The sequence below is a fragment of the Acinonyx jubatus genome, chromosome C2 (assembly GCF_027475565.1).
Source record: "Acinonyx jubatus isolate Ajub_Pintada_27869175 chromosome C2, VMU_Ajub_asm_v1.0, whole genome shotgun sequence".
NCBI lineage: Eukaryota > Metazoa > Chordata > Mammalia > Carnivora > Felidae > Acinonyx > Acinonyx jubatus.
Window position 1 is genome coordinate 142,048,983 of NC_069384.1, and position 18,756 is coordinate 142,067,738.

The 18,756-nt window shown below is 40.9% G+C and overlaps 1 protein-coding gene across 1 annotated transcript in view; it reads left to right on the forward strand.

The window, feature by feature from the left end:
* Positions 1–384: 384 nt before the first annotated feature.
* Positions 385–18,756, forward strand: part of CMC1 (C-X9-C motif containing 1) — an 87,468-nt gene continuing 69,096 nt past the window's right edge. The window contains exon 1 of the mRNA XM_015083773.3: positions 385–627. Within this exon, the coding sequence (XP_014939259.1) occupies positions 609–627 (19 nt within the window). The 5' untranslated portion in view covers positions 385–608. The remainder of the gene's footprint in view (positions 628–18,756) is intronic.

The following is an 18,756-nucleotide window of genomic DNA, read 5'->3' on the forward strand; positions in this document are numbered from 1 at the left end:
ATAGGGCCCTTATTTTTATTTAGGTATTTACCCCTCGTATTCAGAACCGTGGCTGGAACCTGGCAGGCATGAAATAGAAATTTATGAATGAACGAACGTTAACGAAGATAAAATAAACAGGGTGATTCATTCCGTCTTCCGAAGATGGGAGCGGAGGGAAGGGTTTGGCCGTGAACTTAGTCGCCACGGGAGGCGCAGTCCCAAAGGCCAGCAGCTTTGGCTCGGGTCTCCGCAGACCCGGGTCTGCAAGCGGGCGCTAGCGCTCCGCCCCAAGCGAGGCCCCGAGCCTCTGAGACAGCCCGCCCCCAAGGCACACAAGGCCACGCCCCCTTCCCAGTCATTCCCTGGGCAAAGTCCGTTCCAGGCTTCGGGGTGGGGCCAGAAAGGCGCAGGCGCAATGCGCAGCGGAAGTAGCGACTCGGGAAATTAGAAGGAAGGAAAGGGGCCTGCCTGCCGGGCTCCGCGAAGGGCACTGCGCTCCTCCTCCGTGGCTTCCTCCACCTCGGGGAAGCTCCGGGCGGCCGCACGTGCCTCCCTGCCCAGGCTCCTCCCCTTCCCTCCCCCTGCCCGGGAGCGGCCGCGGGCTGCTTTCCTCTCCTCCAGCCGAGATGGCGCTCGACCCCGCAGGTACGGGGGCGGGACGCGGGGGTTGCTGAGGAGTCCGGGCCCGGGTCCCTAACTGGTCCTGCGGCTGGGGGCTGTTCTGGGAAAGGTGCCGAGCGCTGAGGTTGCACCGCTTCCGCAGACGGCTGCTCACGCCCGCCCGCCTGGCCGCTTTAGGGTTTCTGGCGGCCCCAGCGTCTTCCCTGCAGTCTTGGGTCATCGGCTCGCTCCTTGGGGTTAGGGTTAGGTGAAAGGCATTGGGTTTGTTGTCCAAGCGGTCGTCCATTTGTGTCTTACAAACATTTCCTTCTTAACGCGGCTGGTCTCCTCTTTTTCGTCCCTCTGGGGGGTGGGGGGAGGTACTGACTCCTTTAAGTATCTGTACGATAACTTAAAAACAACAATCCAAAGGACCCATCATTGTGGCAGGGGTCAGTTTCTTTAGAAAGGATCCCCAGGGTCTCGATCAGTTAGTGCTTCCAGCCCACTTCTATATGAGGCAGTAGTTTCCCTCGAATTCCCGTCCTTAAAGAAGCTCACCTGCACTGCCTTTGCTTTAAGCTGTTTGTGTTACAGAAGCTCACGTACGGTATCTTTGTAGGCTATTCATGTAAGTATAGAGGACTTCGTTTTTGAAGGGGTGGTGATTGGTCTAGTCCACGCCCTTCGTTTTATGAATAGGAAAACTATTCATAAGGCGTTGGGAGGAGTAATGGCTTCAAACGTTTGGAGATTCAGAAATGGAAAACTCATTTGGTGGCTCTCAAGAAGAGCGGAAAATATCTGTAGCCAACAAATAATACATTTTTTGAACGCTTTATTATCAAGCTAGGTATTCTCAATTATCCAGCAATAGTATGTGATATTGTAGACCATTTCATGGATTATAAAACTGAGGCGGAGAGAGATTAGGGACTAATCTAATTTAAAGCATAAAAATTTCTGGAACACTTCACAAGCACACCAATTTTGGCCCAGGTGATTGGAACAGACTTTATGAGGCCGTTAATAATTGATCTAGCCTTTAAAAGATAATTTCCAGTGGTTGGACTTGGAGAGGAGGCGGCAGAATGAACAAATGTGTAGGTGGTAAAATATCACTGTGTGATATTTAGTTGCAGAGTGTAAATGAGGGGTAAGAAAAATTAGGTTGGAAAGTAGATTGACGCCTGTTACAATTCTAGTGCACCTGAGCTGAAAGTGACATTCAAAGTAATCTACAAATGAGGAAACAGACTCAGAGAGGTCAAAGGCTTTCATATGTCTATATTCTGAGTTTAGATACATGAAATTTAGAAAAAAGTCTCACTTGCTGTTTCCACTTTCTTACTGTCCAGTTACTCTTAACCCACTCAATCTTGTGGTGTGCCCACGTCCACACTGCTAATTGCTGGTAGAGCCCAAGCTGGAATAGAGCCCTGGTAATTTCATTTCCGGGTCCATGCTATAGACCATGCCTCTGATGAAAACAAAAACGGGAGTGCCCATTATATGTCACAAGCATACAATGGTAGAAGAAAGAAGACAGCCCACCCCTGAACCCCCATATATACTTTGCCAGATTATGATCAACATGAAGAAAATAAGCAGTCTCATGTGGTAGGTGGTGAAAAGAGGACTCACCTCAGAGTAGGCAGTGAAGAGCTCTATGAGGAAGTGTCCTTTGAATTGGAATCTGAAGGACAAGAGGAGGCAGTTATGTGAAGAGGTAGGGAAAGAGTATGCTGGGCAGTCAGAAGCAGCAAATGCTTAAAATGTTTGGAATGAGGGCCAGAGCGTGGAGGAGGTTCATAAGGAAGGATGTTGGGAAAGTAGGCAGGAGCTAGATGCTGCAGGACCCGGAAGGCCCTGATAAGAAAGCATTTGGACTTTTCCTGATGTTATGAAAAGTCTTTGGAGGCTTGCATTCATTCATTCATTTAATGTTTGTTTATTTTGAAAGAGAGCGTGCACCTGAGTGGGGGAGGGGCAGAGAGACAGAGGGAGAGAGAGAATCCCAAGCAGGCTCTACTCTGTGAACATGGAGCCCATCGTGGGGCTCAACTGACTGAGCCACCCAGGCACCCCTCAGAAGCCTCTGGAGGCTTCTGTAGAGCACAGTGACAGGGCTGGCTCCCCTGCTCCGTCAGTGGAGTGTGCAACGCTTGATCTCAGGATTGTGAGTTTGAGACCCATGTTGGGTGTAGAGATTACTTTAAATTAAAAAAAAAATGAGGGCAGTGGCACAATAGAAATGATGTCTTTACTATTCTGGCTGCAGTGGTAGCATGCAGTATGGAGGAGTCCTGAGTGGAAGCAGGGAGACAGGTTAAGAGATGGTGGCAGTGGTCCAGGCTAGGTATGTTAGTGTCTTGGCCTGGAGTGGGATTAGAAAAGCTGGAAAGAGAAAGCTTCAGTAGATGTTTTGGAGGACTAATTGACAGGACCTGCTGTTGCGTTGAATAAAGGTGGTGAGGCAAAGGGAGGCATTAGGGATAATTAGCAGGTTTTTTACTTTAGCAACTGGGTGGCTGGTTATGGTCAAAGCTAACAGTATGATCATTGGAAACTTGTTAAGCAGAGATAGAAGCAAGATTGGAATGGGAAACAAGAAAGTGGAGTCAGCAAGTAGGAAGTTTTGAAATATTCTTGTCGGTGTAAATTCCAGAATACAAATGTATTGAAGCCAGCTTTTTGTTTAAGTTCATTTGTGTTTGGTTCCTGGATTGAAGCATAGATTTACATTTTGCTATTTCTCTTGCTTTTTATACACTGGTATGTGCCCACACTGAGGAGATGTGTTTCTGAGTAGATAGGGTGATAGTTAGGTCAGTTGAGGTGAATATAGCCAAGTCTGTTTTCCCACTGATTTATGTTAGGTTTTAAAATTTTTTATGTTTGTTTATTTTTGAGAGAGAGAGACGGAGAGGCAGAGAGAGGGGGAGACCCAGAATGTGAAGCAGGCTCCAGATCTGAGCTGTCAACACAGAGCCCAACGCGGGGCTCGAACTCACCGCGAGATCATGACCTGAGCTGAAGTTGGCCGCTTAACTGACTGAGCCGCTCAGGTGCCCCTATGTTAGATTTTTAAAAATATTTTTTTAAGTTTTAAATTTGAATTACAGTATAGCTGACATAGTGGTATGTTAGTTTCAGGTGCACAATATAGTGATTCAACAATTCTATGCACCACTCAGTGCTCACCGTGATAGGTGTACTTGTAATCCCCTTCACCTGTTTCACCCACCCCCCACCCCCCTCCACTGTGGTAGCCACCAGTTTCTCTGTAGTTAAGAGTCTGTTTCTTGGTTTGTCTCTTTCTTTTAATTTTATTTTTTCATTTGTTTGTTTTTTTAGTCTTAAATTCCACATATGAGTGAAAACATATGGTATTTGTCTTTCCCTGACGGACATATTTCGCTTAGCATTATACTTTCTGGCTCCATGCCTGTTGTTCCAAAGAGCAAGATTTCATTCTTTTTTATGGCTGAATAAGATTCACACATCATATATACACACACATGGGAATATTATATATCTGTGTGTGTGTGTACATACATATGTTTATATATATACACACACACCCCACATCATCTTCATTCTCTCATCTATTGATGAGCACTAGGCTGTTTCCATAATTTGGCTGTTGTAAATAATGCTGCTGTAAACACAGGGGTGCATGTATCCCTTGAATTAATGTTTTTGAATTTTTTAGCTAACTACCCAATAGGATTGTTGGATCATAGGGTAGTTCTCTTTTTAACTTTTTGAGGAAACTCCATACTGCTTCCCACAGTGGCCACACTAGTTTGCATTCCCCGGCGTTCCTTTTTGTCCGCGTCTTCACCAACACTTGTGGTTTCTTGTGTTTTTGATTTTAGCCATTCTGACAGCATGAGGTGGTATCTCATTGTAGTTTTGATTTGCATTTCCCTGATGATGAATGATGTTGGGCATCTTTTCATGTGTCTGTTGGCCATCTGGATGTCTTCTTTGGAAAAATGTTCCTCGTCCCTTTTTTAAATTGGAATATTTGTTTTTTGGGTGTTGAGTTGTATCAGTTCCTTATATATTTTGGATACTAACTCTTTATCAAATGTGTCATTTGCAAATATCTTCTCCCATTCTGTCGGTTGCCTTCACTGGTTTATGTTAGATTTTTCAAAATCTTCATACAGGTTTGATCTTCATTTGGCAACAGCCTTTAACTTCGTAGGGTCCACTTTTCTCAAGAAACTCTGAACCCAGCAGTGAAATGCAGGCTACATACTTATATGTAGTTTTATTTATATTATTTTCCTTATTGTTAACGTAGAGGTAATAAAGGCACGCTTTGTAAATAAAGGCACGCTTTGTAAGTCTCTCAGCCGTACTTTGTTAGGTTCATTATTTTCTCTTACTATTTGAATGCAGAGAGAAAAAGCTGGAGGGGGTCCACAACACCCAAGAAAAGTGGCTGAGGAGGTTAAATTTTTAAAAACTACTAGTGTGTGGGTTGTGCTCCCAGATGTTCAGATTTAATTTGCTAAGCCTCTGACATTTTAAAATAGTCCATAGGCAGTTCTAATATGCAAACAGAGTAGAGGAGAAATCGCTGTTCTGAACTCTTCCACTTTATTGACTTAGTCTTTAGCTTTGTTTTCTTATCAGTCTGATCTTCCTATTTCCAGAGGAAATTATCCCTACCTCTTTAGCCGTGAATGGTACCTGGATGGCTTGGTAATGGTGGTTAGTTTACGGCAGGCCATACACTGTCATCTTTGGGTTTATCTTTTCCACCGGTCAGAAACTATTTCTGTTTTTATTCAACAAAATTCTAGACATTAACCTCCTCTCATAACAAGTTTTAAAAGGGCCTGGTAATGGAAAGTCAAGTCTAGGGCTGTACTAAAGAACACCCAGTTATTTCTTTGCTGTTCCCAGATTCCAGATACATTTTCCCACATGACTGTATTCCCAGATCACAAACTCCAGAAACCTGGGCCTAATAATTTTGCTTATTTTCTCTAATAACTATAAGGGCTTCCTTTCTTTTTTTGTTGTTTTTCTTGTTCCCTCTTTTAGGGGGTAGGTAGTTTCCCTTCCTTTGTCCGTTAGTGTGGATTCATTCTCTACTTTTGCATGATGGAGCGATAGCAGCAGAGAGAAGTTTCCTTAATTGTGTGTGTGCGCTTTATTGGTGATTTCCAGAAATCTAATAAGGGGAGGAAGATGGAACAGTTGTAGGGCTCAGGGAGTAGAAAGTGGGGTCAGGAATTTCATGATATTCCATGAGTAGAATATGAAGGTATATCTTGGGAGGATGTCGTCAGGGCAGCTCTTAGAGTATTTGGATTGCAGGGGTTCTTTTAGTGGTTCCTATGGGGATGTAGGTAGATTAGCTTTAGGAAATTCTTACTTTTTAAGTGAGACACCTAAACAGATTTAAAGAATCTTTTCTGAGAACACTGTGATTCATACGTAAAAGGTTATGTAGTTGATTAGAAAATTTCTGATTTGATTATGGCTTCTGTATCTGGACAGTATCCTCTTAGACATAAATTACGTTGGTATTTCAGAGCTAAAAATATATTTAACTTCTACATTTTATGTATTTCTTTTTTTTTTTAGTTTATTTACTTTGAGAGAGACAGAGCCTGAGTGGGGGAGGGGCAGAGAGCGAGGGAGAGAGAATCTCAAGCAGGGTCAGTGCTGCCAGTGCAGAGCCTGGCACAGGCTCAAACCCACCAAACTGCAAGCTCATGACCTGAGCCAAAACCAAGAGTCAGATGCTTAACCGACTGAGCCACCCAGGCTCCCCTCACTTGTAAATCCTGTATATTTCTAAACTAGAGTATACTTGTGATGAGAGTTGTACATCATGAATCAGGAAATGTTTTGTAAACGAGTTCAAGGAATTTGAATTTTATCCTGAGAACAGTGGGAAGATACTCCAGATTTTTAGGCAAGTAGAACATGCTTTCATTTTTTGTTCACCTGACTTTTCATTAGATCCAGGTTATGTGTTCTCAGCAGAATACTGTAGAAGTGGTATCGTGTCTTTCTCGTGGTATCACATCCGGAGGTATATGACATCTTTCTGTCTCTCATAGATTATACTAAGTTTGATCAGTCGGGGCTTGTCCCATTGCTTGTCCCATTGTTTTTCCTCTCTTGTAATTAATAAGTAATTTGTGGAGAGTACAATCTAATTTAAGACTATGCAGATATCCATTCCTCATGGAAATGTCCTTTTTGATATAGTATCCATTGATGATTTTTGCTTGTTTCAGTCTTTCCTTAATGGTTGCAGAATGGTGATTTTCTGCCTCCAGCATTTTCTCCACATTGTTTGATCAGTTGGTTGTTGCTCTTTTGCAAGAGACCACTTTGTTTCTTGTTCATTTATTTGTAGATTCATTATAGGTGTGGACTCATGAATTCCTATTTTTCCAGGGGTTTATAATTTGTTACTGTATGTAATTATGGTGGTGCTTACATTTTCCCAGATTGGGCCAGTGAGAAAGTTCCTTTAAACTAGCTTCTGGGCCCTTGTGATATGTTCCCATCCTGTTTTTGAGCATTTTCTCTTTTTCTCACACAAAGTATTTCTGGTTCATCTCTTACCTATTCTGGCCCATCCATAGAATTAGTCATTTCTTTGACAAACCCTGGTTCCTTTGTTTGGTCATGACATCAGAGAACAAGGTCTGGGTACCATTAGATGTTTTACATGCAAATGATTTGTTAATGGAGTGCTGTTAGAAAAAAACCCTTAAGGGACCAAGGGAACAGGACAGGGAAGGGGAGGAAGCTCAGCAAGGATGTGGTTTCAGGGAAGGCCTGTCGCAACCTGATCAGTTCTGGTGCACCACAAAGCGCAGGGCCTGTCCCACTTTGGAGGCCAGGGTGCTGGGCTTTTGTGCCATGTGGCAGTCCTTGCCCATGGCAGGAGACTGGGAGAGGGGCCACAGGAAGGAAAGCTGCCATGCCCGAGGGCCGTCCTGAGAAGGTTGCAGGTGTGAAGGTTTCAACATTCTCTGTCCTAAAAATCATTTATCTGAAGCCACTAGGAACCTTTGTTCAGGTAGTGAGAGTTCAGATAGTGGTAGGTCAGGTAGGAAGGGGTACTTGCACAAATATGTAAATACACACAAGTGTGTGCTCTGAGTCCAGGTGTGAAGTATCATGGGGTTGTGGTAATGACATTGGCCTAAGCTATACCTAACATACGCCAAACTGTGCTTTGTGTTTTTCCCTCCAGGCCATTTGACATGCTGTTCCTTCTTCTTAGAATTTTCCCTCTCTTACATCCCCAAATCTGTCTAGTTCTTGTTCATTTTTCACACGTCACTTTATTTATTAAACAAAATTGTTGTAAGTTGTACTTACTTTGAGAGGGAGAGAAAGTGCATGAGCACGCAGGAATGGGGGAGGGACAGAAAGAGGAGGAGGAGGAGAATCCCAGACAGGCTCTGCACAGTCAGTGTGGAACTCGATGTGAGGCTGGAACTTAGGAACTCTGAGATCATGACCTGAGCCAAAATCAAGAGTTGGCCGCTTAACCAACTGAGCCACCCAGGCGCCCTCACACCTTATTGTAGAATCATTTGCATGATTCCACAGTCTTTCAAGAAACAATTTTAAAAATATTTGAAATTTCTAAAAACTACCAAACTATCAGATAATCTGGGTATAGAGTTTCCATTCTAGATCCAGAGGTTTTTCCTTGAGAAGTAAAGTGAAACCTACAGGTATGATTTGTCTGTATGTATCAAATAATTTGAGAGATGAAGAAAAATGTCAGGTGGAGAATGAAAGTATTTAACTGTAGTAAACAGTAAATGTTTTTCATATGATTTCACATCTTTAGGTTTACTGGAGACTAGATGATTAGAAAAGATAAACTAGTTAATTACATCTAGACAGCGAGAGATTGCCCACCAATCCTGGGAGAAGCACCCAGTTGAATTTGGGAATGAGTAAGGATGCCTTCTTGTTTTAGACTTTGTCATTAACCTCAGGCCCTATTCTGAGTGGCATAATCTCAGGTTTGAGGATGCTGGGGTAAGGAGAGAAGGGTTTCTCAGATAACTGCTAAAGCTTCTTAAGCCTCAAACCTGTATGATTGTAAATACTTGGCAGTTGGTCTCAAGGGGTTCTTTCACCACAGGAGAATAACTTCCAAGTTTATGTTATCAGTGACTGGATTAGTATCCTTATTGTAGAATCCTCTAAGTTTATGGACGTCAAAAAAATGCAAGAAATATTACCTTCTGCTTGATATAAGTGGATCAATCCGTGCCAAATAAGAACATTGATTCCCAAATTAACCTTCTCCCCCCACCAGCCCTGATTATATTTTAGCATTTTTATTTATATTTCCAAGATTTTATTTACATTCAGTACTACACATAGGATAGTATTGGTTTCAGGAGTAGAATGTAGCGATTCATCACTTACACCCAACACCCAGTGCTCACCCCAAGTGCCTTCCTTAATGCCCAGCCCCCATCTAGCCCACCTCTCACCCACCTCCCCTCCAGTAGCTCTGTTTGTTCTCTGTAGTTGAGAGTCTCTTATGGTTTGCCTCCCACTATTTATCTTATTTTACTTTTCCTTCCCTTCCCTTATGTTCACCTGTTCTTATTTTAATATTTTTTAAGTAAAGAGATTGCCGGAAAAACAATTTAAGAACATGGTATTTAATATCCTGCATTGTGTTTTTGCTGAGAAACTTAGAGTTTTTTTACGGATCAAAGGATATGTTAATTAAGCATGTTGAAATGTAGAGTTTCGAATGTTTATGTTGGCTGCAGCATGAGGAACCTAGCCTGTTTTACTCATCTCTGTGTATACAGCCCCTAGCATGGTGACTGATGCCTAGTAGGTGCCTAATAAATATTTGTTAACAGAATGAATATTAATTATCAGATATTGAAACTCTCATAATCGTGTCATTTTTTAAACAGTTTGCATATTTACCATGTGCCAGCCATTAGAGGGAATTATAGAGATGAGTTAGACATGGTCTTGAACCCCATCAAATTTAAGTTTCATGCACCTTTCTTGCTCTAGCTACATATGGAATCATTTGTGGAGCTTTTAAAAATACCAATGCCTGGGTTTATCCCAGCATTTCTGATTTAACTGGTCTGGGTGGTACCCAGGCATCAGAATTTTTAAAGCACTCTCAGGTAGTTTGTTACATGCAGCTAAAATTGAGAACTTCTGGTACCAAAATCTGTCTTAAATCTGTTCGGCCTAGTATAACAGCATACATAGCACAGACTGAGCGACTTAAACAACAGAAATTTATTTTAACACAGTTCCGGAGGCCGGGAAGTCCGAGCTCAAGGTGCTGGCCGATTTGCTTGCTGGTTCTTCTTCCTACAAGGCCACCTGTTGGATTAGGGCCTTGCGCATATGATCTCTTTTGACACTTAATTGCCTCTTGAAATACAGTCACATTAGGGTTTAGAGCTTCAGTATGATTGGGGTGGGGAAAGTGGGACAGAATTCAGTCCATGGCAAGCACCAATCTGTCGGGAGAAGAAGGTTGCACAGGTGGTGTGACGTTTATGTTAAATCCGGATGTGATGAGAGCCAGAGCATTGGTGCACACAAAATCTTGGGCTTACGGAAGGAGAGAGCACTTTCAGGTGCTGGGGTCAGGCAGAACTTTGGGAGGGAGTAAGTATTGAGTTTGGTTTTAAATCAGAAGACCTTGGTAAGAAAATAAGAGGTAGAAGATGGAAAATAAAGGCAGAAGACTGAGCTGGAGTTTGATTTGCTGCGTAATGTTTCAAGATGGCTTTGAGCTTTCTGAGCCTCTGCTCAGAAGTACCTTCTCCTGCCTGTGGTGATGTTTGTAAAACAACTCCTACTGCTCCTTCCTTCCTTCTGCAAATATTTATTGTGCCTCTTCTGGGCACCCTATACACATAAGCTGCTTTTTTTTTTTAGGCAAGGAGGATAATGTAACCATCAGGATGGCAGAATGAAGATTTAAATTGTTGAAATTTTAAGTTGAAATTGTGATGGCTGCTAAGACTTGGAAATTGCCGGTAGCTGCTTGAAAAGGTGGGCAGAGTAGATTTGGATATGGAAATAAGCACTGGGAACATGGCATGAACAATGGCATCTTTAAAGGTAGAACCTTGTTGGGGCGCCTGGGTGGCGCAGTCGGTTAAGCGTCCGACTTCAGCCAGGTCACGATCTCGCGGTCCGTGAGTTCGAGCCCGTGTCGGGCTCTGGGCTGACGGCTCAGAGCCTGGAGCCTGCTACTGATTCTGTGTCTCCCTCTCTCTGCCCCTCCCCCGTTCATGCTCTGTCTCTCTCTGTCCCCAAAAAAATAAATAAAAACGTTGAAAAAAAAAAATTAAAGGTAGAACCTTGTGGGATAGCCGCAAGAGGAGTGGGAGCAGATCTTACCTTGGAAGCGTTCATCCTTTTCCTAGGATTATTGCCATTTTTCAGAATATTTTTGAGACTCCTTTAGGGTTTGCCTTCAGCCTGTACAGTCCGTTCATCTCAGCATCCTCATTTAGGGGAAATTTATTGTTTAGAAGAGACCTGGTATTTCAGCCAAGGTTGTTAGCCAGAGGAAATCATCCTGGGAAATGCTCCTCCCCAAAAGAAGTTGTATTGTGGGACTCGTTTTCCCGTTAACGCACACTGGCTCTGAAGGCCATGCCAAGAAGTATGAGTGGCATGAGCAAAATTTGAATCTTTGAAGTAAGTGAATAACCTGTGGATGTAAAACTAATCCCCCCACTCTGTTACAAAGTGGCACAGGGTTTTTGTTCTGTTTTGTTTTTGTAGAAATGTTATGAAGTATTATAAGATGAAAAAGAAATGGTGGAGTAGAGTGGCCAGAGGCACTGAGGAGTGGTCATAAATTTGAGGATAGTCTACCATGTTCTAGATGTACATCAGAAAAATCAGTTAGGTGTAATTGCTGAGAAAGCACAGGCACCCTGACATTTCTTCGTTTCTCAAATACCGACTCCTGTCTCCCACAACACTGCTGATTTTCTACTAGAAAATCAGGAAAAGATAGTCTTGAAGTTTTACCGTAAATGTGAAACCTTCTCATTCACGAAATTATGGCCACCGTGGACATTGCAGCATGCTGCTAAAATTGGCATGTCTTCCTGCATAAGTTGATTTTCTGCTTTGGTATACTTTTAATTGGTTGTCCCCTTTTGGCCTCGTCATGGGTTAAAGTAATGTGGGTGGAAGAGGAAGTTTTCACACCTAGCAATCTGCAGAATCTGAGGTCCAAGAAATAGGTGCTTTTGGGAAGTGGGCACATCTAGTGTGAACTAGGTGGTTATTAGCAGTGAAAGCTGATAGGACAAAGTAGTTCAAATGAAGCATACTATTGTGAGGGATAGGTGGTATTTGACCCGGAAGCCAGACAGAAACAGGCACATCTCTCTCGTTGATGTGCTTTCCATGTTTTGTTTAAGGGTGAGCTTATACGACATTAGATTGTTACCGATTGAGCTAATACATGATGTTTACTTTCTTTGAAGACATTTTTTTTCCAGCCAACTGACAAATGGCTCCGTGTGTGTGTGTGTGTGTGTGTGTGTGTGTGTGTTTTCTCTTTTAAATAATTTTCTACATGGTAGGAATCAGAGGATCACCATTCCGTTTACCTTTACTTTTTGATCAGAAAATCTAAAGAGTGAATTTTTTATTTTTGCTTGTGCTTCTGAAGTTCCTGAAACGCCCTTACTGTGTAAGGGTTGTTTCACCCTTAACTTCAGAAACTCAGACAACCTTGTTTGTTGGAATCCCCTTAAAAAGGCCATCACCCCATGTGTGTGGTGCGTGGCGGAAGGGAATTCGGGACCTGGGCTATGTGATCTTGGCATTGCCAATTTATCACACTTGGGCCGTTTCACCTCTGGGAGTCTCCACTCCTTTATCTGCAAACTGGAATAGAGCACTTCACCTGGGAGGGCTGTTAAGTAGGCTGCAGGGCATTGATCACCCTCACCTGGAGGTTTCATAGCCGGAGGCAGGCGGGAATATTGTGGGGAAGGAAGTCTCTCCCATCACGACTTCCTTTTCCGGTTTCGTTTTGTCCGATCACGTTTGGCTTGGAGGAAAGAATGTGAAAGGAACACTGATCTTGGCTGTCTTAATTTTCCCTGAGTACCTCTGCCCCTCACCCCCCTTCCTCATTTTATTATAGCAAGAAGGAACCAACAAACGGGCAAGACCATGGAAATCCGATCCCTATTTTTGGGCTGTCGAGAACTGGAGTCCGCCGGTCTTCCTGGTGCGAAGCACTTCTTGGAAATGTAGCAGTTGAGAACTCTGGTCTTTGTGTAGTGTTCATGTTAGTATCTGCCCTGGGGCACTTGGATTTGAAGCTCTTGGTAGCTAGTAAAGAAGAGGAATCTAAAGATAGAAACTGTTGGTAATGAGAACTCTTGCTTATTTACTGCAAGCATTTTTCTTGTTTTTCCTCCAGAGTAACAGTAGTGTGGAAAGGTCTTCAGGAGCAAATAAATAGAACTGGAAAGTTAGAAAAAAAAAAGTGGCATTATCTAAACAAGAATCAAATTAGTTAAATTAGAACATTTTCACTATTGAAAAGGCATACCTTGCCCTTCAGGTGTCACTTCTTTCCAGTCAAAGATTCTGTAATATTCTGATTTGCCTCACTGTTATCTTTGTGGATGCATAGCAAGTGTTGTTGTCAGTAGACTTCTAATCTACTACTGCCATACTGCAAGAACACGTGAGCCCCAGAGCAAAATCTGAGCTAACAAATTCAGCCAGTGAAAAAGGTGAAAATTGACTTTCAGGTGATGATAGAATGTTGAGAAGTTAGAGCTTTGGAAATTTTCCCTGGTGGTATTATCCTGATTCTTTATCTCAGTATAAATTCATATGACTATCTATAGTAGCAAACTCTCAAAATTTGATTTTTTTTTTCAGACTCTTATACAAATGTATAATATATATGCATCACACTGACTTTGAGAGAATCGCTCTGTAATTTTATGAATAAAAAGTACCATCTTTACAGTGTTTGTGGTGTTGAAGATAGCTTTGTAATACGTATAAAACCATAATTAATATACTCAGTGGTTGATATGCTACCAAGTGGGAAAATCTTTAGCAGAATTTATAGATTTTTCAGCCTGTTATTTCTGATTTAACACCAGGAGTTTGGAAAATCTAAATCAGTTCTCCTGTGATTCTAGAATTGTTTTTTTGCCCTAGGAGGTTTTAGAGGAATGAGAGAAGTTTTTGAGAGGAATCAGGAGAAGTTTTTGCAAGCCATTTAAAAACCGTGTTTAAATAGGAATTATAACCTAGAATTCATTATATAGGTAAATTTCTATTATAATTTCTTATGGAAAAATGGTTTAATATTACACAGCTGTGTCTGTATTTAAGGAAGCGATTAAAAAATTGGTGCTTTTGTTATCTAAGACCACTGCAAAATTTACAGAGCGAAAAGTAGATTCATTAAGACACATTTTTAATAAGTTGTATAGATTAAAGCTATGTAAGCAAAAGGAAGAGGTAACATTTCAAAATTGATTTTATAAAATAGGTCAGTATATCACAGTATTTCTTCTACTCCATTCAGTAGTTATCGTGTTAATCACTGATGCCTCATATGATGTATGCTACAGACCAGGAGAAAAGAAGTATGTGGAGATAGCCCCCAGTTTTATTATTTCCCTTCAAGGAGAGATCAGCTTTCCACTCCGCAGGATGTCTCACAGGCATCTGAAATTCACCATGTCCACAGCTGAATTCCTCTCCCCCCTGGTGTTTCCTTTTGTGTTCCCTGTGTCAGTGAGTGGTCACAGCCATTTCACCAGGAGCCAGAAAACTGGGAACCTTCTTTGAATCCTCTTTATTTAGTCCCTATAAGCCCTGGGCATCTTGTAGGATCTCCCTCGAAACTGTCCTTTTTCGCTCCATCCATACTTACAGTGCCTTTTATAAGCTCACTGTTCTTTTTCTCATCTTAAACAGTAGCTCTGGCAAAGCTAAGGAGAAAGAGAAGGCTTAAATAGTTAGGCCAGATTTCAGCAAAGTATGATCTGGGCAAAATGTGGTAAGGCCTGTAAACTGTGAGTGGTTAGTAACATTTTCAAAGGGTCATTAAAAAAAAGGAACATACGTGGTAAAGATGGTCTGTAGCCTGCAAAGCTTGAAGTATTCACGGTCTGGTCCTTAACTAGAAATAGTTTGTTGATCTCTGGCGTAAGCAGTGAAAACTGGGAAACAAGTATAGGTATGGTAAAGAGGGAAAATATCATGTGAATATCTTCCTATCATTATTTTGAGTATTTAGATGAAATGGATAGTTTCCTTGAGAAATAGAAATTTATTAAAACTGCAACTGACTTAAAAATAAATAAAAAGCTCTTAGAAAATGGAATCAGTAGTTAAAGCTCTCTTTGTTCTGTCTCTCTCCCACATACTCCAAGACCTAGGCCCTAATAGCTGGTGTACCACCAGAGACCATAGGGCTATTGTGTGTATGTTCACATACACGCATACACACATACACACATACATATGTATATGGCCAGATACTGGCTCATGTAACTGGGGGGGCTAGTTGGGCAAGTCTGAAACGCGTAGGGCAGACCAGGCTATCAGAACAGCATTGGAACTCTTGGTTCTGAGCTGAAGCTGTAGTTCCCAGATGGAATTCTGTTCTTAAGGCTTTTCAACTGATTGTATCAGGCCCACCCACATTATCTAGGATAATCTCCTTTGCTTAAAGTCAACTGATTATAGACTTTAATCACATCTGCAAAGTACCTTCACAGCAATACCTGGATTAGTTTGAATAACTGGAGACTGTAGCCTTGCCAAGTGGAATCATAAAACTGTCACAGGTGGTTTCTATCAGACTTTAAAGAAACTGATAATGGGGTGCCTGGGTGGCTCAGTCGGTTAAGCCTCTGGCTCTTGATTTCTTTGGCTCAGGTCATGATCTCATGGGTCATGAGATTGAGCCCCACGTTGTGTGGGACTCTGCTCTGACAGCAGGGAGCCTGCTTGGAACTCTCTCCCTTTCTTTCTGCCATCCCCTGCTTGTGCTTGCTTGCTCTCAAAAGAAAGAAAGAACGAACGAATTGATAATAGTCTTTATTTTATACGGTGTTCCAGAGAAAATGAAGGAAAGGAAAGGTCCCTAGTTTATTGTTTAAGTAATGTAACTGAGATACCAGAGCAATACAGAGGAAAATCATAGGCAAATCTCAACATGAAGATGACTATAAAAATTCTAAATAAAATTTGAACATCCAAGACAGATGTGCTGTTAATTTCTGCTTATCATTTTTCTAAAGGACAGAGCCAGAAAAGAAGAGCTGCAGAGCTGTCCCTGTGATTGTGTACATAGAAATTGGAAGAGACAGTTGACAATTTATTAGAACTAATGAGAGTTAAGTAAGACTGTGTTGGGTTGTAAGAACAATATAAAAAATTCAGGTGAACCTGTATAATAGCAGTAAATAATTACATGTTGCTTATGAAAAGGTTACCTTTACCAGTATAAGTAAGTCTAATAAAAGATCAACAGTGTCTTTAAGGAGAGAATTATAAAACTTTTTGTCTACTTAATTTCTGATAGTTGTGTGTTAAAATCATGAGAACAGATTTTTAAAAATGTTTTACAGCTAATCTATTCTAAATTGAGGTAAAATGTACAGTGAAATTTATAGATTGTGAGTTTTGTTAAATGTATACAACCCAATCAGGACATCCGCAAAAGAATATCCTTCTCACTCCCATAGATAACCAGTGTTTTGTTTATCACCATAGATTTTTTTTCATGTTCTTGAATCATGTGGTAGGTACTTTTGTACCTGGCTTCTTGTTCTCAACAGAGTTTTTGAGATTCACCCACATTGAGTATATCAGTAGTTAATTCTTTTGCATTGCTAAATAATATTCAATTGGGCATTTAGGTTGTTTCCAATTTGGGGCTATTAGGAATGCTTCCATAAACAGACTTGCACAAGTCATTTTCTGGAAACATGTTGTCATTTGGGTTGGGTGAATGAATACCTAAGAGTGGAAAGTAGGAAAGTAGGTTAGGTGTATATTTCACTATAACTTAAGCAGTTTTCCAAAGAATTTATCTTTTCACACTCTTACCAGTAATATATGAAAGTTCCAGTAGCTCCACATTCTAATATTTGGTGTTGTATTTTAAATTTTAGTCATCCTCGTGGGTATGAAATAGTATCATGGGGTTCATTTGTATTTTCTCCATGACTAATGATTTTAAACAAACACCTGTTCATTTACTTATTTACAGTTTGTCTATATTGTTTTCAAAGAGTCCATTCAAACCTTTTGTCCCTTTTGTACTGGGTGGTTTGTATTTTTGTAATTGATATGTAGGAGTTATTTATATATGCTAAATTCAAGTCCTTGTCAAATCTCTCTCTATAGATCTGTGTCTCTGTCTATATACTGTGAACATTTTCTTCTGGTTTGTGGCTTGTCTTTTAATTTTCTTCACGGTGTTTTTTTTTGATGAACAGCAGATTTTATATTTGATGAAATCAAATTTATCCTTTTTCCCTTTGTGTCTTTAAAATATTTTTGTCTACTCCGAGGAGTTGAAGTTTTTTGTTTTTGAGTTTTTGTTTGTTTGTTTGGTTGGCTTAATAGTTTTAGTTTTTATATTTAGGTTTGTGACCTGTGGCAAATTAACTTTTTTGGGTATTGTAAAGTAGGAGGTCAGATGGTTCAGACTGATCCTCTCCCCTCAATGTTTATCTAGGTGTCTTTATCACCATTTGTTGAAAATGCTTTTATTTTTTCATTAAGTAGCCTTGGTGAATTTGTCAAAATAAAGTGACTGTATAAATGTGGAAGCATTTCTGGACTCTATTACATTAATCTATTTGTTTATCCAAATTCTCTCCAGTACTACACCACTTTGATTGCCCTAGTTTTGTAGTAAGACTTGAAATCAGGGAGTGGAAGTCATCCAAATTTGTTCTTCTGTTTTAATATTGTTTTGGTTATTCTCACTCCTTTTGTCTTATACGTTTTTAAGCTTTTTTAAAAATTATAACTTTAGGGGTGCCTGGGTGCTTCAGTCAGTTGAGCATCCAACTTGGGCTCAGGGCATAATCTCACTGTTGGTGGGTTTGAGACCCACATCGGGCTCTGTGTTGACAGCTCAGAGCCTGGAGCCTGCTTGGGATTCTGTGTCTCCTTCTCTCTCTGCCCCTCCCCTGCTTGTACTCTGTCTCACTCTGTCTCTCAAAAATAAATGTAAAAAGAAAATTTAAAAAATAACATTATTTTATTCTGAAATAATTTATCAAGCTGTGAAAGATGACATTTTTCATGTAGTTCTTCTCCAGCTTTTCCTAATGCTATTTTCTCTCATAACCATAGTACAGGTCTTCACTGAGTATGATACTGCCTTCAGAAGAGCAAAAATTGGTATTGGAGGGAGAAAATAATCTTGTTGTTTTAATGTACTGTTATGCATGCAGTGTTCCTGTGGTATTAACATTTCATGGGGAGCATTAGCGATAAGAAAGGTCTAAAAAGGGCTCTTAGAATGAAAAAGTTGGGACACACAGCTATAATTAATTGTGCCTAAGAAACCCAGGAATTGACATTAGTATGCTAACTCAGGTACATAGCTTAGTTGAACTACACCAAATTTTACATGTTGTGTGTGTGTAGTTCTATGACATTTTATTACATATGAAGACGAAAGCAACCATGATCGCAATCAGCATACAGAACTGTTCTGTCACCACAAAGGAAACCCCTCATGTTTCCTTCTAATAGTCATACTGCCTCCAACACTCGTTCCTGGCAACCAATGATCTGTTTTCCATCACTCTAATTTGTCAATTTAAGTGGAATCATGTAATACGTAGCCCTTTGAGGTGGTCTTTTTTTCATTCAACATAATACCCTTGGGATCCATTCAAATTGCTGCTGCTGTTGTATGTTAGTAGTTCTTTGTTTTATTGCTGAGTAATATTCCATTATGTTGATGAACTGGTATTCATTCACCCATTGAAGGACTTTTGGGTTAATTCCAAGTTTTGGCTGTTACAAGTAAAGCCTCAGTGAACATGTGTATACAGGTTTTTGTGTGAACATCTTTTCATTTCTCTGGGCTAAATCCTGAGGGGTGTGTTGGGTCATATGGTA